The sequence below is a fragment of the Rhinatrema bivittatum genome, chromosome 2 (genome assembly GCF_901001135.1).
Source record: "Rhinatrema bivittatum chromosome 2, aRhiBiv1.1, whole genome shotgun sequence".
Classification (NCBI taxonomy): Eukaryota; Metazoa; Chordata; class Amphibia; order Gymnophiona; family Rhinatrematidae; genus Rhinatrema; species Rhinatrema bivittatum.
Genome location: NC_042616.1, coordinates 356,986,777 through 357,009,507, shown reverse-complemented (window position 1 = coordinate 357,009,507; position 22,731 = coordinate 356,986,777). Strand labels below are relative to the sequence as shown.

At 45.3% G+C, this 22,731-nt stretch overlaps 1 protein-coding gene across 3 annotated transcripts in view; it reads left to right on the top strand.

The window, feature by feature from the left end:
• SLC12A7 (solute carrier family 12 member 7) overlaps nucleotides 1-22,731 on the top strand; it is a 485,337-nt gene that overhangs the window by 312,969 nt on the left and 149,637 nt on the right. For all 3 annotated transcript variants that reach the window (XM_029589924.1, XM_029589923.1, XM_029589925.1), the window contains one exon: nucleotides 12,139-12,270. In XM_029589924.1, coding sequence (XP_029445784.1) covers nucleotides 12,139-12,270 — 132 coding nt within the window. The remainder of the gene's footprint in view (nucleotides 1-12,138; nucleotides 12,271-22,731) is intronic.

Genomic DNA, 22,731 nt, shown 5'->3' with positions numbered 1-22,731 from the left:
TATATGATGCAATACCAGCGAAACTTATGGAAGCAAATACAAGAACTCTCTTAAACTCTTCCCCAGCAATTTCAGGATTCTTTCTCTGACATAATTCATAAAGGTCTGGAGACGGGCAAACACGAGGTTCGTGCAGCATATGATAGTTTTGAAACGGCATCAAGACTCTCAGCCACAGGGATAAGTGCTCGAAGATGGGCCTGGCTCAAGGCCTCAGATTTGAGACCTGAAATTCAGGAGAAATTAGCTGACCTCCCCTGTGCAGGGGCAACATCTTCGGAGATAAGGTGAAAGAAGCGGTTTCCCTCCTAAAGGAACATTCAGAAACCCTGAAACAACTTTCTTCGGTTCCTCAGGAGTCTCAAATACCGTCAAGAAGACTCCCGAGAAAAGAATCCAAGCGTCCATATTATAGGCCTCAGCGTTATTATCCACCTCCTACCCGGGGACACTCATCTAGACCAACTCAGAGAACACAATCTCTTCAACCAAGACAACCTAGGACTCAACCCCCTCCTCAAACAGGAGCAACATCAGGGTTTTGAGAATCTACCAGAGAGCAGCAGCCTGTCTATCAGTCCGACCCCAAGTTTGCCAGTAGGAGGTCGGATTGCTTTCTTCCAACACAATTGGTCACACATTACAACAGACCATTGGGTACTCTCCATCACATCTCAGGGGTACCACTTGGATTTTCTCACTGTACCAAACGACACTCCACCCACCTCGTTTTGGACAGCAAACAACCAATCCACACTCTTACAAACAGAATTATCCACCCTTCTGAGAGCCAGGGCCATGGAACCAGTTCCCAGGCCTCAGCAGGGCAGAGGATTCTACTCCCATTATTTCCTCATTCCAAAGAAAACAGGAGGCCTACGACCCATCCTAGACCTCAGAAATCTCAACAAATTTCTGAAAAAAGAAAAATTCATGATGGTTTTCCTGGGCACCATGTTACCTCTACTTCAAAAAGGAGATTGGCTCTGTTCTCTGGATCTACAAGATGCTTACGCTCACATTCCAATATTCCCTCCTCATCGCAAATATCTACAATTCCTAGGAGGAAATCAACATTTCCAGTACAGGGTGCTACCATTCGGTCTTGCCTCAGCACCTCGAATGTTCACAAAGTGTCTAGCAGTGGCAGTTGCCCATCTACACAAGCAGGGCATATACGTGTTTCCTTACCTGGACGATTGGCTCATCAGAAGCCAAACAAAACAAGGAGCTCTCAACTCTCTCAAGCTCACAATAACTCTACTGCATTCCTTGGGATTCCTCATCAACTACCAGAAATCCCACTTCACATCATCTCACCTGTTACAATTCATCGGAGCAGAATTAAACACCATAACAGCAAAAGCTGTTCTTCCAAAAGACCGGGCACAGACACTAGCCTCGTTAGCACACTCTCTACGTGCACACAAACAAATAACAGCTCACCAATGTCTCACTTTATTAGGTCACATGGCCTCCACAGTTCACGTCACTCCTATGGCCAGATTAGCCATGAGACTCATGCAATGGACACTCAAAACACAATAGATACAAGCTATCCAACCGCTTTCTTATCCAATTCAAGTCACTCAGAAACTAAAATTCTCGCTCCTATGGTGGACAACCATGAACAACTTACTCAAAGGGCTACCTTTCCAACAACCGATTACGCAAGTGACCTTAACTACAGATGCATCCACCTTAGGGTGGGGAGCACACATGGGTCACCTGCAGACTCAAGGTACTTGGACAAAACTCGAAGCCACATTTCAGATAAACTTCCTAGAGCTTCGAGCTATACGTTATGCACTACATGCGTTCAAGGACTGCCTTTCCCACAAGACTGTTCTGATTCAAACAGACAACACAGTAGCCATGTGGTACATCAACAAACAGGGAGGTACGGGCTCATATCTCCTTTGCCAAGAAGCAGCACAGATTTGGGACTGGGCCCTAGCACACTCAATGCTTTTACAGGCCACTTATCTAGCAGGAATTCACAATGCACTGGCGGATCGCCTCAGTCGTCAATTCCAACCTCATGAGTGGTCTCTAGATCCAGAAGTGGCGACCAAGATCTTTCAACGTTGGGGCCAACCAACAGTAGATCTCTTTGCATCACAAATGAATTACAAAGTGGACAATTATTGCTCCCTGTTCAAGCAGAGAAACTGCTTAACCAGGGATGCCTTTGCTCGCCACTGGAATTCAGACCTTCTATATGCATATCCCCCGATACTGCTCATAACCAGAACTTTTGGGAAGCTACAACAGGACAAAGGGTCCATGATTCTCATAGCCCCGTATTGGCCTCGACAAGTATGGTTTCCCAAACTTATAGACTTCTCGATCAAAGATCCAATTTGCCTGGGCACAGCACCCACGCTCATAACTCAGGATCAGGGCAGGTTGCATCATCCCAATCTTCAATCCCTATCCCTCACAGCATGGATGTTGAAAGCTTAATTCTACAACCTCTTAACCTTTCATCTAATGTGTCTCAAGTGTTTGTAGCTTCACGTAAACCCTCCACACAAAAGAACTATCATGCTAAATGGAAAAGGTTTACAACGTGGTGTACACAAAATGGTATTGACCCTTTTTCCTGCACTACATCATCTCTATTAGACTATCTATGGCATCTCTCAGATTCTGGTCTTCAAACCTCATCTGTAAGAGTACATTTAAGTGCAATCTCAGCTTATCACAATACAGTTGGAGATGCACCATTATCAGTACAACCACTAGTTAGTAGGTTTATGAGAGGTTTAATTCAACTTAAACCCTCACACCGACCACTGGTCACGGAATGGGACCTTAATGTGGTCTTAACTAGACTCATGTGTTCTCCTTTTGAACCCATGGATTCCTGTGATGCTAAATTTCTCACTTGGAAGACTATTTTCTTAATAACCATCACATCTGCAAGATGGGTTAGTGAGTTACAAGCACTTGTCACATACCCTACACAAAATTCCTACATGATCGAGTGGTACTCCGTACACATCCAAAATTTCTTTCCAAGGTGGTTACGGAATTCCACTTGAATCAATCCATCATCTTGCTTACCTTCTTCCCAAAACCACACTCTCATCAAGGAGAGAGAGCTTTACACACTTTGGACTGTAAGCGTGCGCTTGCATACTACTTAGATCGCACTACAACCCATAGAAAATCCAACCAATTCTTTGTTTCTTTTGATCCAAACAAGCCTGGAAAAGCAGTAGGCAAGCAAACTCTGTCCAATTGGCTAGCAGATTGCATACAGTTTTGTTACGAAAAAGCAGGCCTTCCTCTCCAGGGACGAGTAAAAGCGCACTCAGTAAGAGCAATGTCAACCTCAGTAGCACACTATCATTCAGTGCCAATAACTGACATATGTAAGGCCGCAACATGGAGTTCTCTTCACACTTTGTGGCTCACTACTGTCTCAACAAGGAAGGATGACAAGCTTCAGTCTATGGACAATCTGTCTTAAAGAATTTGTTTCCAGTATAATCCCAACTCCTTCCACATCCAATTTTTCGTGATTTCAGGCTGCCTCATTTTTCCCAACAGTACACCAGTTGTGCCTGTTGCACAAGTTGTAACCTGTTGGTCCAATACAAAGATTTATTTATTTATTTATTTTTAATTTTTCTATACTGAAATTCCTGTATGAGATACAAATCAATCCGGTTTACAGAGAACGGGAACTCGCCCGGGGCTTGTCTGGCCAGGGCTTTTTACATTAAAACATTAAAATTTACATAACATTGCATTAAAACTTTAAAACTTTTTACATTGAAAACATTAAACATGGCTTATTTACAGTAACAGATAAACATAGAATACCGTTAAATAAACAGCTCAGAGTAAGTAGCTCCGATCAACATGAGTGGGAGGCAGATCGGCCATGAGATCCCTACTGTACAATAATGGTTACAATAGTATGTCTTGCGGAGACAATAATGGTGATTGCATTGATGAAATTAATGTTATGGCTGCAGAAAGTTTGGAGCTGAATAGCTTATCAAAGAATTGACTGGGAATGAGCAATGGGTAGTGTGGGAGTGGAGGGTGAAGGAAGGAGGTTGGGAAGCCTGGTTACATTGTGAGTCTGGGAAGGGTCGGGAAGCCTGGTGACATTGTGAGTCTGGGAAGGAGGTCGGGAAGCCTGGTTACATTATGAGTCTGGGAATGCAAGTCTAAAGAGCCAAGTTTTTAGTTGTTTTTTAAACTCAGGTAGGCTGGGTTCAAGGCGTAAGTCTGGTGGAAGTGCGTTCCATTGGTGTGGACCTGCTGTTGATAGTGCTCTCTTTCTTAATAGTGATTTTGCAGGTGGTGCATACAGAGATCCTTTGCAGGCGCTTCTGATGGGTCTGGAAGATGTGTGGGCTTGAAGTTGTGTCTTTAATGTGATGGGCGCGATGTTGTTTATAGCTTTGTGAATGATGGTGAGTGTTTTGAACTGAATCCTGTATTTGATGGGTAGCCAGTGTAGATTGCATAAAATAGGGGTGATATGATCTCTTTTATTGGAGTTTGTGAGAATTCTAGCAGCGGCGTTCTGTACCATCTGAAGGGGTTTGATAGTGCTAGAGGGGAGTCCGAGAAGGATGGAGTTGCAGTAATCGAGTTTTGTTAAGATGATGGACTGAAGAACTAGGCGGAAGTCGCTGAAATGAAGAAGAGGTTTTAGCTTTTTGAGGACCTGTAGTTTATAAAAGCAGTCCTTGGTGGTGGTGTTTATACATTTTTTTAAGGTTTAGTTGGTTGTCCAACCATGTTCCTAGGTCTCTGACATCTGTGGCGAAGACCATGTTTAATGTGGAGGATAGTGTAGGGATTGCTGTGTTGATCATGGAATCGTGAGAAATGATTAGCATCTGTTTTGTTGTCATTCAGGACTAGGTGTAGGTTGGAGAGTAGGTTTTTAATTGATTGTAGGCAGTCTTTCCATTGGGTGATGGTTCTTTGAAGAGATTCGGTGATAGGGATAAGTATCTGAATGTCGTCCGCAAAGAGGTAATAGGTGAGATTAAGGTTGGAGAGTAATTGGCAAAGGGGGAGGAGGTATACATTGAAGAGTGTTGGTGAGAGTGATGAGCCTTGAGGTACACCTTGGTTTGAAAGGATCGGCTGAGATTCTTTGTTGTTTATCCTGACTTTGTAGAATCTGTTACACAAGAAGGACTTGAACCAGTTGAGTGCTGTCCCTCCAATACCTATGTTTGCTAGTTGGTCTATGAGTATTATGTGGTTTACAGTATCGAAAGCTGAGGATAGGTCTAGAAGAATCAGCAGGTGTGATTGTTTTTTCTCTAGGTTTAGTAGTATTGAGTCTGTGAGCGAGAGCAGAAGAGACTCTGTGTTTCGTGATTTTCGAAAGCCGTACTGAGCTGGAGAGAGGATATTATTTTCTTCGAGGTACTCTGACAGTTGTTTGTTTACCGCTTTTTCCATCAGTTTGGCTATCAGTGGAAGGTTTGCGATGGGCCGGAAGTTAGCTGGGTCCGTCGGTGAGGCGTTTGGTTTTTTCAGTAGGGGTTTGAGAATTGCTAGTCTCAGCTGATTGGGAAGTATGCCTTGAGTTAAAGAGGTGTTAAAGATTTTCGCAATTGGTTGTGCGATAGTGTTTGGTATGGCGGTGAGTAGGTTTTAGGTATTGGGTCTGCTGGGTGGGAAGATGGTTTTATTTTCTTGAGGGTGTTTTCAATCTCCAGTGTCGAGGTGGGTTCGAAGAATTCGAGGCTGAACTTCTGTTGAATCTGAGATTTGTTGAGAAGGTTGGGTGTGTAATTATGGTTAGTAATGGAGCTGGTGAGGTTGGTGATTTTATTCTTGAAGTAGTTGGCGAGTTCGTTGGCTTTGTCGAGAGCTTGGTGATCTGGTATGGACAGCGTAGGTGGTTTGGTAAGTGATGTGACATATGAGAAAAGTGCTTTTGGGTCAAAGATGAAGTTGTGGATTCTTTTTGCATAGAAATCTTTCTTGGCTTTATGGATGGCGTTTCTGTAGATATTTAGAGTGGTTTTGTAGGATGTGTGTAGTGCAGTGGTAGGGTTTTTTCTCCAGCTTTGTTCTTTATTTCGTATATTTTGTTTTAGAGTTTTAAGTTCTGGGGTAAACCACGGTTTTCTGTTGTCTAGTGTGGGTTGAATAGTTTTAGTGGTGATTGGGCAGATTTGGTCTGCAATTTTATTTTGTGGCTTTGATCCATGACGTGGTGGCTGTAGTGGCGTCATATAGGTCAAGCTGATTTAGTTCTTTGGAGCAGATCTTGTTGAGTAGGTCCAGTGGGCATGGTTTTCTAAAATGAATTGTGGTTTTGGAGGATGATTGTGGTGGGAGGATTTCTTTTTTGAGAGTCGTGGAGATGACTCTGTGGTCTGACCAGGGAACTAGTGAGCAGGAAGGATTGGTGTGTATGGAGAAACTATCATTTATGAATATGAGGTCCAGCGTATGTCCGCCCTTGTGTGTGGGACCTTTGACTATTTGTGTAAAACCCAAGTGGCTGAGCGCAGAAAGTACTGTTTCACAGTTTGTGGATTGTGGGTATGAATCAATGTGTAAGTTGAAGTCACCCAGGATTATGGTTGGTTTGTCTGAGTTGATGTATTTGGATATCAGCTCTATAAGAGGTGAAGGGTCCGAATCAAGCGTTCCTGGTGGAGCATAGATGAGGCATATTTGTAGATGTTCTGACTTAAAGAGAGAGAATTCGAGTTTTGTGGTGGAGTTTGTTTGTTGGAGAGTGAGACCTAAATGTTTCTTGGCGGCCAGCAGAAGGCCTCCTCCTTTTTTTTTAGGTCTGGGTACTGAAAAAAGGTCGTATGCTTGTGTAGGCAGCTGGTTTGTTAGCACTGGGTCTGAAGTTTTTAACCATGTTTCCGTGATGGCACATAAGTCTGGGTTGACTTCAATGAGATAATCGTTGAGGATATGCATTTTTTTGGAAAGTGATTGGGCGTTGAATAGCGTTAACGTGAAAAGTGAGAGGCCTAAGAGTTGTGTGATTGGAGATGCCATAATTGAGATTAGTCTTTGTTGTCTTGAAGTATGTTGGGAGGTCAGTGTTGTGATTGTTCTTGGTTTGTTCCTGATTATGGGAATAGGAAGAGGGTGCATTTTTAAAGTAGTTGTGTCTTGTGGTGATCAGTTGCGGAGGGGCGGATAGCTGAATCACCGGGGTCTTGGGTAGAACTATTATGGTATTATGGTACTATTATAGTACAATTGTAGGTAGTAGGCTGCACGAAGGGGCTCACAAAGGGGCCTGCCCCTTTGTTGTGCACCTTTGGCGCGCGATGCGCGGCGCCGAACAGAGAAGGGATTTAAAGTCCGGCAAGGCAGGCTCTGGTTGGCTGCTCTGGCAGGTGGGCGGGACTTTCGGCGTTTTTTTTCCTTTATTTTGCAGATTCTACTTGCGGTTTCGTCGCGCTGTCTGAGCTGAGTCTGCCCGGGTGGGGAGCGAGGTTGGTTGACCTTCCCCCGGTGGGGCTCGGTGCCGATCGTGCAGGCCCTCCCCAACGCTAGTAGCCGTGATCGCTAGAAGAAATGGCGCCGAACAGAGCAGGGATTTAAAGCCCGGCAGGGCAGGCTCTGGTTGGCTGCTCCGGCAGGTGGGCGGGACTTTCGGCGTTTTGTTTTTTTTTTTCCTTTATTTTGCAGATTCTACTTGTGGTTTCATCGCGCTGTTGGCGCTGAGTCTGCCCGGGTGGGGAGCGAGGTTGGTTGACCTTCCCCCGGTGGGGCTCGGCGCCGATCGCGCAGGCCCTCCCCAATGCTAGCAGCCGTGATTGCTAGAAGAAATGGCGCCAAACAGAGCAGGGATTTAAAGCCCGGCAGGGCAGGCTCTGGTTGGCTGCTCTGGCAGGTGGGCGGGACTTTTGGCGGGTTTTTTTTTTTCCTTTATTTTGCAGATTCTACTTGCGGTTTCGTCGCGCTGTCGGTGCTGAGTCTGCCCGGGTGGGGAGCGAGGTTGGTTGACCTTCCCCCGGTGGGGCTCGGCGCCGATCGCGCAGGCCCTCCCCAACGCTAGCAGCCGTGATCGCTAGAAGAAATGGCGCCGAACAGAGCAGGGATTTAAAGATGACTCAGCCTGTAGCTTGCTAATCACCCATATGTGAGGGCTAGCATCCTGCTTGTCCTGGGATAAAGCAAAATCGCTTACCTTGTAATAGGTGTTATCCCAGGACAGCAGGATGTAGTCCTCACGAAACCCACCCGCCACCCCGCGGAGTTGATTCCGATACGTTTTATTATTTTATTTTTGGCTAACGCTAATTGCTACAAAACAGACTGAAGGGAGACCCCTGTGGCTGAAAATATCATGGCTCAGTAGGTGTGCTCGTCTGGAAGGAAGATCAATCCCTTAATAACTTCACAATCAAGATACTTAAAGGGAACTTTAGGAGTACAAAGAATGGAAAACATTTGAAATTAGGATGATCATTGTGAAGCAAACCCAAAAGGACTCAACAAAGACATTGGTTTTGTCATCCATGTATCAGATATAGGTCCTTTCAACTTCAAAATTTGATGACATCACCTCTGTTTTATCTCCTTCCCCCTACCCCCACCTTTTTATTTTTTTACTAAGCTATAATGGCACAGGCAGACAGCCTAAGACCTAAATGATTCTGTACCATATAAACCCACTTTAATGTGCTTTTCTTTCACTGTCCTGATGAAGAGCGGATAACTCTCAAAAGCTCATCACAGATGTAATAAGTTAGTCCAAATAAAAAGGTATCACCTATAGCTTGTTGTTTGACCCTTGACTCCATAGATCTGAGAGGACTAAAGTTTAAACCACAATTATTTGCTAATGATTTAAAAAAATTATTCTTGATTTGTGAACACTATAAATAGACTGGTTATCATGAGGTCCATATTCAACAAACAGGAAAATTATACAAATAAAGGGACTTATTTATTAAAGGCTTTCTTTCATTTTTTGTCTATGGGAAAATGCTTCATAAATAGGGCCCAAAGTTATCCAGGTAACCTTATCTAGATATCCAATGGGACTTATCCAGTTAAGATTGCTGCTGAATCTATCCAGATAACTTTAGCACTGGCCTTCACTGTGACCAGATTTGTCCTCTTCACTCTATCCAGCTAGCACTGCCCCTGGAACATCTGTAGACCTTCTTTTTATGCAGGTAAACAACAATTTGCCTGCACAAAATTTACCTGCTGAGTGGTGAGGGATTGAAGGAATTTTAACCCTGAAGATTTCTCAGGCTATCTCCCAAAGGTAGGCAGAGAAATTGAGTATTGGCCTCCATATTTTTAAATTGCATTTTTATTAAATTGGTGTTCAAGTCAAACCAAAATGATGATAAATTATTTTTACAGGTTTTGTTGGTTTTTTTAATATTCTGATATTGTTGAGAGATAAAATAACATGAACTTGCTAGAGCATGGTTTTATAGACATCTGAACAGGGTAGACACCCAGGCCCTGCTGAATAGGGATACAGTGTGTTTTTAAAAGAGCTGCCAGCAAGGAAGCAAAGAGGGGGAAGGGGTGACGTTCTCTGCAGCTAGTATATCCAGGAGTAAGCACATATGGAGCATATGCTCTTTCAGACTTCAGCACATATGGCCATGGAGTGGTAGAGGCACTAGCAGCTGTGAGGGGTTTGAAGGTCTCCAACTTGGATCCTGGAGATGAAAAGGTTTGGGCAGTGAGTGAGCGAGCAATCCAGGAAGGGAGAACAGCTTTTGTTGTCTCTTTTGTGGGGAGGATGAGTTGGGGGATGGGGAGGCTTGAGAGAAGGGGGGTAGGAGGTGAATGGGAGAGGGACAAAGAGGAACAGACATTGGAGGTAAGGATAAGTGGAAAACACTAGCTAGGAGGTGTAAGAGAGGAAGATGGATATAGGAATGTGAGACCCAGGGAGAAATAAAGAGGAGAGACAGAGGAGGAGACAGAACATAGATAAGGTGTAAGTAGTAGTTTAAGTTTATTTATTAGAACATGTGATTTTTTTTTTCTTAAATATGTAAAGCTTTTGTTGTATATACAGTTCTTTGAGGCATGATGTTGCTTCGCTGTATGGTAGTTCTGTCTTTTACACTGTGCATTTATTTATAGCTGAAACCAGGCATAAACTGCTGCTGATCTATCTCTTTTCATGGTGGTACCACTCATAAAGCCCTGAGTTCTGTAGATTTGTCTGGGAAGGCAAATCTACAGAGAGCAAAGTGTGGGATACTAGAACTATCTGCCTCTGGACAGGCAGGAGGCAAGGCCATCTCAAGAGAACTATTGCTCTAGGGGAGGAAGGAAACGCAGGTCCGATGGTACTGCTATTCTGGGGTTGTAGATGGAATGTCCCATTGATACTGGTGTACCTCTGCCGAGGATCTCCCAGGGGCCATACTTTAGGAACCACTTCATTTAGTGATTGAGTTAGTAGAAAATAAAAAAGTGGTAATGGCTCTGTAGAGTTCATAGCTGAGATCCCACTTAGAATATTGTGACTCATTCTGAAGACCATACTACCAAAAGGATATAAATAGGGTGGAGATGGTCCAAGGAAATGTTATCAGAATGGGGCAAGGCCTGCACCAGAAACCACATGGAATGATACCTAAAAACCTTAGGAGTAGATTTTCGAAGGGTTACGAGTGTAACCCCTGAAAACCTACCCCTGCGCGTGCCGAGCCTATTTTGCATAGACTCGGCGGCGCGCGCAAGCCCCAGGACGCGCATATGTCCCAGGGCTTCGAAAAATGGACGGCCCGGGGGCGGGGCCGTGGGTGTGGCTGAGGTCCAGGGGTGTGGCGGCCGTCCGGGGGCGTGGTCGAGTGCCCTGACACAGCGGCTTGTGTCGGGGACTGGCGCACCAGCAGTGAGCCGAAGCACGCAGGTTATGCCTGCCAGAGGCAGGCGTAGCTCTTCGAAACAAGGTAGGGGGGGATTTAAGTAGGGCTGGGGGGTGGGTTAGATAGAGGAAGGAAGGGAGGGAAAGGTGGGGGGGGGACCAAAAAAAGTTCTCTCCAAGGCCGCTCCGATTTCGGAGCGGCCTTGGAGGGAACGGGGAAAGCCATCGGGCCTCCCCTAGGGCTCGGTGCACACAAGGTGCACAAGTGTGCACCCCCTTGCGTGTGCCGACCCTGGATTTTATAACATGCATGTGACAGCGCGCGCCTGTTATAAAATCAGGTGTACATTTGTGCGCGCCGAGTAGCGCGCACAAATGTACCCCGCATGCGCAAAATTTAAAATCGGCCCCTTAATATCTTTGAAAAAGACAGACGTAGGAAATATCATAGAGACATTTAACCTCCTGAAATAAATATTGCACAAGATGCATACCTTTTTTTAGAAGAAAGCATGTTCTAGAACAAGATTTCACAGTGTGAAACTGCAGAAGGGTACACTCACTTCCAGAGCAATACCTAGGCTCTGCTTGCAACAACAAGGCACCCCAGCAGTGGCTCTTAAACATATCGGAGCTCCTTTCTGAGAACGTGTAATCATGCATATACAGGGCTTTGAGCAGCATACATGTTATACAGAGCCCCTGCTCATCTTCCCGTTCCTCGAGATGAGCTTGGAAGTTTTTTTAATAGGGTAAGTGGTGCCCAAACAATTAAGATTGTTCTTGTATATTTAGGCCATGTTTTCTTGGTCTCTGGTTACATCTCTTGGTACTTGATGATCTTCTCTCTCCATACATGCTACAGAATAGTTGTTTAGTACTGAAACGTCTGTTAGTAATGCTGTTCTTGTCAATTTCTCCTTTACCACTTTGTCTGGTTTTCTAGCATCAAGTTTTTAATTAGTTGGTCTCAGAATGAATAATTATAATCTATGATTCTTACGAAGAATGTATGTAAGAGAGAATGATATTAACTGCAAATGAAATAAAAGAAATTGGCTGTGTGACCATGGGGTGGGGTTGTGGGCAAAGCTTAGGTGATTTGCTTGAGTCCCCAACCAAAAAGACATTCCAATACCACTGCATATTTTTAAAGTGATGCCTGATAGTTCAGAAATAAGCAGAATGATCCATGGTTTATTTTGCTGAGTGGGAGTGTTTGTATGATCATCTTCTACTAGAGAAAAATTGCAGTGGGTTAGGTATATCCTTATACCAGTTAGCATCCTTTAAGCTTCTATTTTCCCCAATTTCAGGTGTGGAGAAAGTGTAAGATGCGTATTTTCACTGTTGCTCAAATGGATGATAACAGCATTCAAATGAAAAAGGATCTGCAGATGTTTTTGTATCATCTTCGATTAGATGCTGAAGTAGAAGTTGTTGAAATGGTAAGTCGATTTTTATTTTTGCATATATTTTTGGAATTTTTTTGTTTTTTTTAAGAGTATGATACAATAAATGTTGATTTTTTTTGCACTGCTCTACTGACTTTAACAATTGAAATGTGTCAGATGCTGCTTTTTTTGTCAGTCCTTTCTGATGGCATTAGATGTTGGTAAATTCTCTGTCCAAACAGATATTGTGGTAGAGTGTTAAGTGGAGTGCCACATGGATTGGTCATGGGACTGGTTCTGTTCATAATGAGCCACATTGTGGAAGGGGGGATAAAAGGTAAATTATGTCAATTTGTAGTTCTTAGTATCAAACACAAAATAGTGAACATGCCTGAAGGAGTAGAGAGAATGAAAAGAGATTTAAGAAAGTTGGAAGAGTGGTTGAAGATTTGGCAGCTGAGATTCAGTGTCAACCAAAAAATACACACCTCAAAAATATAATTCCCCTCTTCTTGAACAGACAAACAAAATACGGGGAAAATGCAAATCCTTATGGGTAGACTTTTAATGTCCGGTATCTTTAAGGGTAACTCCCAAAAGGGGGTACCTCAATGTTAAAATATACCATTTTTACTTTAAAATTTTAAGTGAGCCTTAGTACTCGTGTTTGTGCAGCATTCTGTGTTCTATATTTTTTTGTGATGATATATTTTATCTTATTTGCAAACTCTCCTTAATAGCCACAGTCCTTAAGAGAAGCTTTGAAAAGGTAATTATTACACAAAAAATAAATGAAGCTGCCCATACTCAAGGAGCTACTGTCGTGAGCTGAACTGCTTTTCACCGCATTGGTAATGAATACCTTAACCGCGTTGTAACCAATTTCTCTTAGGTCCTGTGAAGCCGCCCAACACTGCCAGTGTTTCGGCAATAATTGCCTGCTTCAGGGACCAGAGAGGCTGCTGTTACTAGGAAAATAAGTTTTAAATTGTAATGATGACAACAAAGTCTCTAGCCCATATAGTAGTATAAACTTACTGTGGATTCAAACCGGGACATGGACGCCGCTGCTTCTTGCTAAACGGCGGCCATATTGTCCTCCTGTGTATTTAAAAAGACCCTGGACCAATGAAAACCCTCGCAGGTCCAAAGTCCCGCCTTTGATTGACAGGGAAACTCTCCTGCCTTTTAAGCAAGGAAGTTTCCTATCATGTCCAACTTATACCAGAGATATTATGTTTGAGTTCTCTTTCAGGTCCAACTCGCACTGGGGAAGTTGTGTTGTAGTTCTCTTTCAGGTACACCGAAATGCAATGGATTGTCATTCAAGTGGTCAAAACATCAGTAAACAAAATAAGGCCATGAAATATGAAAAATAAACATTCTAAAAAACATTAATTCTTCTGAATTCAATTGAAATCCCCAATTACAAAAAAGCTTTTCATACATATTTAAAATAATTCTATTTTTATTTTTTATGGGGCATATTATTATCTGTCCCTACAAAGGATTTTGCTGCTCTGGAATATCATACAAGATAAAAAAAATTTTGAGGGCAACTGTATTTTGTTTCTGAACTTTGGGCTATCTGAGAACCTATTTCAGCTCCTGTGAGTAAAGAAAAATTTTACCTGCCGGGACCTTTGGACTTTGGCTATCTGAGAATCTATTTTAGCTCCTGTGAGTAAAGAAAAGCTTTGCCTGCCAGGACCTGGGTCTGTGCTGAGATTTCTGATGTTGGTCAGAGGGAGGGGCAGGAAGCTCTTTAAAATTGCCACTCCGGCGCATCGCCAAAGCCGCGCACGCAACTTTGCCTGGCTTAGCCCAGAATAGCCCAAAATTGCTCTTAAGATTAATTTTCTTGTTAGAGATAAGCACTGGTCAAGGAATTAAGGAGCATAGCTTTCAAAATAGTGTCAGAGTTGTTTTTGATTTGTTACATTTTTAGTGGTGATTATGCCTGCAAAAAGAAAGGGAAAAATAAAGGGTTTTCCCACAGAACCCTTGTCTTCCCTAACACAACTTGAAATTGACCGCTTTCTGAAACAACTGGAAGGAGAGGGAGCTAGTTACTTTGTTGGTCACCCCCGGGAAGGAGAACGAGGGGTATCCCCAGAAGAAGTGTCCCTTAGCCCTAATCATAGAACGCCTCCAGCCCAACGCAGCTTTGAGGTTGAAGTAGCCCAGCCACCAGCCAATGGTTTGGCAGGAGCAACAGGGCAAGTGGGAACAACATCCGAGGTTATGTTATTAGGAGAAGGTTCTTCAAAGATGGATGGAGTGATTGAGGAACATACCCCGGATAACAGCTCGGCCAGAAAAGGTTACATTGGAGACAATTTGGGAGGAGGTGACTGGGTTGAGACATATTATTAACAGATTAGAACAAAAAATTGATCATGTTACTTTAAATTTCCAGGGACAAGTACAAAATATTCAACAACAAAATGTGGAGTTAACTCAGAGAGTTGTGGAAAATGAAAAAAAAAATGTTAAATCTCTCCAGAAGTTAAATGTTATAATGGTTAAGGAACAGATGTCATGTTCACACTGTCTTGAAACTATGGAAAATTGTATTAGATATTTAAATATTAGAATATTAAATTTTCCTCAGATTGCAGGAGAAATAGCTTATACATCTTTAAAAAGGTTTTTAGAGAAGTATTATCATACTCTGAAGAAGATATTCCCTCTGTAAACACTTGTTTTTTCTGAAAAAAAAAAGCTAATGCTTCTCCAGTTTCAATACCTGCGAACCTTACAAATTTTCTGGAAGATTCTAATTTATGTTCAATATATTTTTATTGAGCGATTGTACACACAAATCACAATGCAACAGGAAAGAATAAAACCAATATAGGTACACCAGATATGCACATTAAATTGCCATGAAAACTGGAACACTCTTTTCAGGGATAACCCACCCAATCCCTACTGTTCTCCCACCCCCTCCCCCCGCCCTACTCAAACACCGCCCCCTTCCCCCAAACCCCCCACCGAAGACCAGAAACCCATGCAGATACCGTCCAGACAATTCCACTAAAGCACAGTTAATCATTCAGGGCCAAGCTGCGAGCCCTATGAGGCAAAGATTGCAAATATGGTTCCCACGTGTGCAAGAAAATTTTCCGTCGCTTGGGTGAGATTCTAATTTAGATGTCTTAGATATAAATACTTTGATTATATCATTTATATTACAGGATATAAATAAGTTAATGAAAAGATATTTTCAGAAATTTCCCATATCTTTCCATGGACAATCCATAAAAATGTATCCTGATTTGGCACCAGTCACTAGGATAAAGAGGAGAGAATTTCTTGTGTTAAGGCAAAAAATCACCTCTTTAGGTTTTTCCTTTTTTCTTCAATATCCTTGTCAATGTGAAATTAAGAAAGGTGTTGCGGTCCTGGTCGCAAGGCTTGCGACTGGGTCCTTACCTCCGGCTCCGTGGCAATAGCATCAGGGTTCTCGGTGCATCTGGGTCTGCCCTTGCTTCCCGGGCAGTCGGCTGCAAGGCGCGCAGCTCGTCGGGCCTGCTCAGGCGTTCTCGTGGCGGCGTCTCCACAAGGGAGATGCCGCCAAGCCCCGAAACCAGGCTCCTCCCCTTCTGGGCACGCGTGAGCGAGGAGGCCCGATTTAAAGGGCTTTTCCTGCCAGACCGCAGGCTGCCCACAAAATGACATCAGATGCTGGCAAGAACTTAAGGCCGGCGTCTGCTTCTTCTAATCACTTTGCAACGAGGTTCCTCTGCTCGAGTGGCTAGTTGCGTTCCTGCTGTTCCCGTGCTGGTTCCAGTTCTTGTTGATCCTGCTCCAGCTCCTGGTGTTCCTGCTCCCGGTATCCTGATCCTGCTCCGGTTTTTCCTGTTTCCAACTTCCGCTGTTCCTGACGCCCCTTGGTTGGTTTCTCTGGCTCTTGACCCCGGCTTGTTCCTGACTTCCGTTCTTGCGCCTGCCTCGACCTTGGACAGTTTCATCTCCATCCGCTCCTTCGATCTCCTAAGTCCCAGCAGTCTGGGACCTCACGAGCTCCTCTCGGGGGGTCCTCAGGCTTCCAGGGTGAAGACTTCAGCTCTACGAGCGGCTTGGCACCGCCTCCCGGCCTACTTCTTCACAGCAGTGTGCTCTCCTCTTCTACCATCTCACTCCGCTAGGCCGGCCCAAGAGTCCACTGCTACATCCGTAACAGTTTGTAAGGCCATGGATCCGGCGGACCTGTCAGGTCTCCAGGCCATTCCCGGAATGGCTCAACGTTTACAGCAACAGCAACATTGCCTGGACGTACTTGTGGCTACCGTGGAACGATTGGCAATCGTTTGGAAGCGGCGCCCCCGGAAGTTCCTCAGGTTCCGTTACCCACGCCGGTGGTAAGCATCAGTATGCCTACTCAGCTGCCTGCACCTTCTCGCTATTCCGGGGAGGCCAAAGCTTGCTGTGGTTTCCTGAACCAATGTTACATCAGGTTCTCGTTATTGCCTAACCAGTTCCCAACTGATTCTGTGAAGGTAGCCTACATCCTGTCCCTGCTTGATGGGAAGGCATTGTCCTGGGCCTCTCCCATGAGGGAGTGGAACGATCCTCTGCTAAACAGTTTGCCACAGTTCGTGATCAGCTTTAAGCAGGCCTTTGAACCTGTGCGATTAGCTACAGCCACTTCGGAGCTGCTACAACTGAGACAGGGGTCTCGCTCCTTGGCAGACTAGGCCATCAAATTCCATACGCTCGCCCTTGAGATTGGGTGGTGGGAGGACAGCCTTCGAGGCCTCTTCCTAGAAGGGCTGGTTGTGCGAATCAAAGATGAGTTAGCAGCCCATGATATTCCGGATGACCTCAACGAATTAATTGACTTGGCTGGAAGAATAGATCGTCGCTTGCAACAGCGGGCTAAGGAGAACCGCCCATTTCAACGTGCTGTGCCCCTTGCACCCGCATTCTCTAGACCCATGACTCCGGCACCCAGTCAAGGACTGGCGAGTTCAGAAGCTTCCTCTGAGGAGCCCATGCAGTTGGGGCGCATTCCATTGTAGGCAGAGGAGAGACGCCGCTGTCGTACTTTGGGTCTCTGTCTCTACTGCGGGGTGAAGGATCACTTCCTAGCCCAGTGTAAGGAGCGCCCGGAAAACACCAGAGCCTAGGAGGTCCCGAGGAGCTACTAGGTTGTGTTACGTCTGCTCCTCAATGTACTGTACCTATCTCTCTGGAATATCCTGGCGGAGCCTTTGAGACTCTCGCCTTCATTGACTCTGGAGCAGACGGGAATTTTATTTTGAGTGACCTCGTACAACAATTGTGAATCCTCGTTCTTCCACGTAAGACTCCACTATGAATTACCTCCATCCGAGGATCACTCCTCCCAGGGAGTATCTCCGCCTCTACGGTGCCTCTCATCCTCCACACCAGGGTTCTGCATTTTGAGTGGATTTTCTTTTTGATTCTAGAGAAAGCTGTCCACCCAGTGGTACTTGGGCTACCATGGCTACAGCAACATTCTCCAGTTATTCACTGGGACACTCTGCAGATTGCGGAGTGGAGTCCCTTTTGCTTCAGTAATTGCCTCAACATTCCTCACGCACTCAGCATCCCTCTTCTGCATGCTTCCATTGTGCCCCCTGCGGTCTATGCGGACTTTGCAGACGTCTTTTCTAAAAAGAGGGCGGAGATTTTGCCGCAGCATCGTCCTTTCGACTGTGCTATAGAACTGGTACCAGGAGCCACGCCACCTCGCGGGAGGGTGTATCCCTTATCTTTGCCCGAGACCCGAGCTATGTCAGAGTACATAGCTGAAAACCTTGCTAAGGGATTCATTCGACCCTCAAAGTCGCTGGCAGGGGCAGGCTTTTTCTTTGTAGGGAAAAAGGATGGCTCCCTGAGACCATGCATCGACTATAGAGGCCTTAACACCATTACCAAGCGCGATCGCTATCCCCTCCCGTTGATCTCTGAACTCCTGGACAGGTTACAAGGGACCAAGATATTCACCAAACTAGACTTGCGGGGTGCTTACAACTTGGTTTGGATTCGTCCTGGTGATGAGTGGAAGACTGCCTTTAACACCAGGAACGGGCACTATGAGTAACTCGTTATGCCATTCGGCTTATGCAACGCCCCAGCAGTCTTCCAACACTTAATGAACGAAGTACTTCATGATTTCCTTCACTCTTCAGTTATTGTGTACTTGGATGACGTGCTAATCTATTCTCAGGACTTGGATTCACGTCGACGACACGTAAGGCAAGTTCTTCAGATCCTCAGAGACAATCATTTGTATGCCAAGTTAGAGAAATGTATGTTCGAGCAGGAGTCTCTTCCTTTTCTGGGATACATAGTTTCCGCAACAGGGTTCCAGATGGATCCCGGGAAAGTAGCAGCTATTAAGGACTGGCCACGTCCAAGAGGGTTGAAGGCTTTGAGGCCTTTTCTGGGCTTTGCAAATTTCTATAGACACTTCATTCCACACTACTCTTCCAAAGTGGCGCTCCTCACTGCTCTTACTAGAAAGGGAGCTGACTCTGTGGAGTGGCTGGAGACGGCCTGCCAGGCTTTCGAGAACCTCAAGGAAGACTTTGTGCAGGACATTTGCCTACGTCATCCAGACCCTCTTCGCCCGTTCATAGTGGAGGTGGATGCGTCCAACATAGCTGTGGGAGCTGTGCTAAGCCAGAGCGCTACTTCAGGGAAGCTATTGCCATGCTCGTACTTCTCTAAAAGGTTCTCTCCAGCTGAATGTAATTACAGCATAGGACATAAAGAACTTTTTAGCGATCAAGCTAGCATTTGAAGAATGGAGACAATGGTTGGAGGGGGCTGCGCATCCCATTACAGTCTTCACAGACCATAAGAACTTGGAGTTCCTCTGCCAAGCGCAACGCTTAAACCCCAGGCAAGCACGCTGGTCATTGTTCTTCAACCGTTTCAACTTAGTGCTCTGCTACAAACCCGCATCCAAGAATGTGCGAGCGGATGCTTTATCTCGTACTACAGAGCAGGAGGAGAAGGGGGGAACGTCCCCAATATATCCTAGACCCTGCAAGGGTGATCTTGTCCAGTACTTTGGTAAGCCCTATAGGAAGAACAGTGGTGCCACGACGCGCACGAAGGAAAGCTCTAGTTTGGGCTTACAAATCCTTTACGGGCGGCTATGCTGGCTGCGAGAGAACACTTGACTTGCTCAACCGTTTTTACTGGTGGCCCACGATAAGACAGGACGTCCGAGCCTATGTCAGCTCATGTCCCATATGCGCAACACAAAAACCGCGAGTGGGAAAGCCGTGAGGGTTGCTACAACAGTTACCCATACCTACTGAACCCTGGACACACATCGCCACAGATTTTGTGGTAGATCTGCCTGCTTCTGAAGGAAACACTGTCATCTCGGTAACTGTGGATCGCTTCTCCAAGATGGCTCATTTTGTCCCACTTCCCAATCTGCCATCTGCACCAGAACTCGCCCAGCTCTTTGCACTACATATCTTCCGTATCCATGGTCTCCCACAGGATATATTGTCTGATCAGGGGCCCCAGTTTACAGCCCGCTACTGGAGAGCGTTGTGTAAACAATTTGATGTGCAGCTTAGTTTGTCTTCAGCCTTCCATCCACAAAGTAATGGACAGACAGAAAGCACTAATCGCTCTTTAAAGACTTTCCTCCGCACATTTGCCAATGAAAGACAAAACAACTGGGTCAGCCTACTATCTTTGGCCGAGTTTTCTTACAACAATCACACCCATTCGGTGACGGGTAAATCCCCGTTCCTGACAGTGTTTGGTAAACAACTCAAACCACCACTGCCTCTGCCAAAACCCAGTATCTCGCCAGCAGTTCAACTGTCAGCTCAACAGCTGCACGATCTCTGGCTCTCCATCCAGGACAAACTCACCAAAGCAGCAAGTACAGCCAAGAAATGGGCGGACCATCACCGCCAACTTGCACCGGTCTTCCTCCCTGGTGACCGGGTTTGGCTCAGCACCAAAAATATACAACTTCGGGTCCCATTCCGAAGATTGGCTCCAAGGTTTTGTGGACCATTCCGCGTGGCAGAGAGAATGAGATTGGTATTCTATCTGTTACGTCTTCCTTCTTCCATGCGCATTCATCATGTGTTTCACGTCTCTCTGTTACAACCTATCTTTCTCTCAAGATATCACCCTAAGGTTACAGAGCCTGCGGACATGTCCGTGCACTCCGCCCCCATCTATCAAGTTCGTGAGGTTCTCGATGTCCGTTTCCACCAGCGACGATGGGAGTACCTGCTGGCCTGGGAGGGCTGTAGTCCTGAGGACAACACCTGGGAACTTGCTCGTGACATCTTGGTCAAATCCCTGCTTCATCAATTTCATCTCAGTCATCCCGGTAAACCTGGTCCTTCCAAGAGGGGGACACAAGAGTGGGGGTACTGTTGCGGTCCCGGTCGCAAGTCCTTACCTCCGGCTCCGTGGCAACAGCGTCGGGGCTCTCGGTGCGTCCGGGTCTGCCCTTGCTTCCCGGGCGGTCGGCTGCAAGGCGCGCAGCTCGTCGGGCCTGCTCAGGCCTTCTCCACGAGGAAGACGCTGCCGAGCCCCGGAACCAGGCTCCTCCCCCTCTGGGCAAGGCGCGTGCGCAAGGAGGCCCGATTTAAAGGCTTTTCCCGCCCACAAAATGACATCAGACGCCGGCAAGTACTTAAGGCCGGCGTCTGCTTCCTCTAATCGCCTTGCAACAAGGTTCCTCTGCTCAAGTGGCTAGTTGTGTTCCTTCTGTTCCCGTGCTAGTTCCTCTATATATAAATTATATATTCATGCAGTTATAAACATTAACCTACACCAGCCATTTTTTTGCCCCGGATGGTATACACCCCAGGGTTCTGAAGGAACTAAAAAATGAAATTTCAGACCTATTCGTTAAAATTTGTAATCTATCATTAAAATCATCCATTGTACCTGAAGACTGGGGTGGTGTGCACAAGGAGGAGGGGGTTGAATTTGGCAACTTTCGCGCAGCGACGCATCGTGCCCTTCCCCAGTTCCCTCCCAGTCTGCTCCAATTAAGGAGCGGACAGAGAGGGAAATTCCCTACCCTAGTCTCCTTTCCCTCCCCCTCTCCTCCCCACCCCCTAAACCTAATCTGCCATAACGTTTTTTGTTTTTTGTTCTTTAATTTGCTGTTCTTCTGGAGCAGAAGCAACTTGCGCACACTGGCTGACTGCCGTTGTGCGCTCCCCCGGCTCAGCAGCAAATGGCTGCGGAACTTGCGCCTCCAGCCTCCCCCCTCCCCCCGGACTGCCCCCTTTTCAGGCCCCGGCATTTACTCACGTACCGCGGTTTACGCCTGTGTCTGGGCCCATTTTAATATTGGTCCCCTGCGCATATGGCCCGGCCACTCGCGTAAACTCCAGGATTTACGCACGCCGAGGTTTTAAAAACCGGCCAGTAATGTAGAGCTGGGCTATCCTTTTTAATCATAACATACAAAAATACTTATGCTTTCAAACTTTGCCTTATATGTGTTCAAACATAAATGGTGAAAAAACAACTTGCCTTATATTCACAGTTGCTTCAGCAAATCTTCAAAAATCAATTATAAAAAAAAACCAAACGTATCTTTCTCACAAGACTATGGTCTTTCAACAAACTACAAATCTTCTCCTATTCAGTTAGGTACAACTGACCTACTTGGTTCCATGTTTTGCCTTAATCAGCTGCATCAGGGAGGTATTATCCAACCAAGCGTACTGAATCAGCTGTAATATTAATTGCCATTAGGAGCTTGAACAACTTTTTGAGTGAATTCAATCATGGGATTTGATAAATTAACTTCCATCAGGAGCTCACACAGCCTTTTACATGAACTGAAAAAGCACAAACAGATCACCAGGTAGCAATGTTTTATGTAAACAAGCAGGGAGGAACAGAATCCTACCTTCTCTACAGAGAATCCACAGCAATATGGAACTGGGCAGTCAAAAGAAAAATGCACATCTCGGCATCCTATTTGCTTAGAAAGAATATAAAGGACAGGTTGAGACGTCATTTACAACCTCACGAATTGATCAACGACTACATACTACAGAATCTCTTCTTGTGGATCACTAAGTGTGGACCTGTTTGCATCTCCATTCATACTCCAGATATATTGTTCGATAAGGCCATCCCAAAATGCAATAGTAATCTATACCATTGTAACCCCTTGGAATGAGGAGATGGTATATGCATTTCCACCAATCCCATTAATAGCCGGAAGAATTTAAAGTTAAGAAGGGGCAAGGGGTCAATGATCTTGATAGGTTTTTACTGTCTGCATTAAACATGATTCCCTTGGATGTTGAGACCAACCACATGTACACCTATAATGCTACCATTAATACTGGAATTGCTCACCCAATATGAGAGTGATTCTGTACCCCAGGCTCCAATCTCTAGTATTGACAGCATGGATGTTGAAAACAACTTAAACTGTGTTTATCAAGAAGAGTAAATAAGATTCTAATGGCATCCAGGAAATCTACCATGAGAAAATCATACAAATTCAAATGGAAAAGA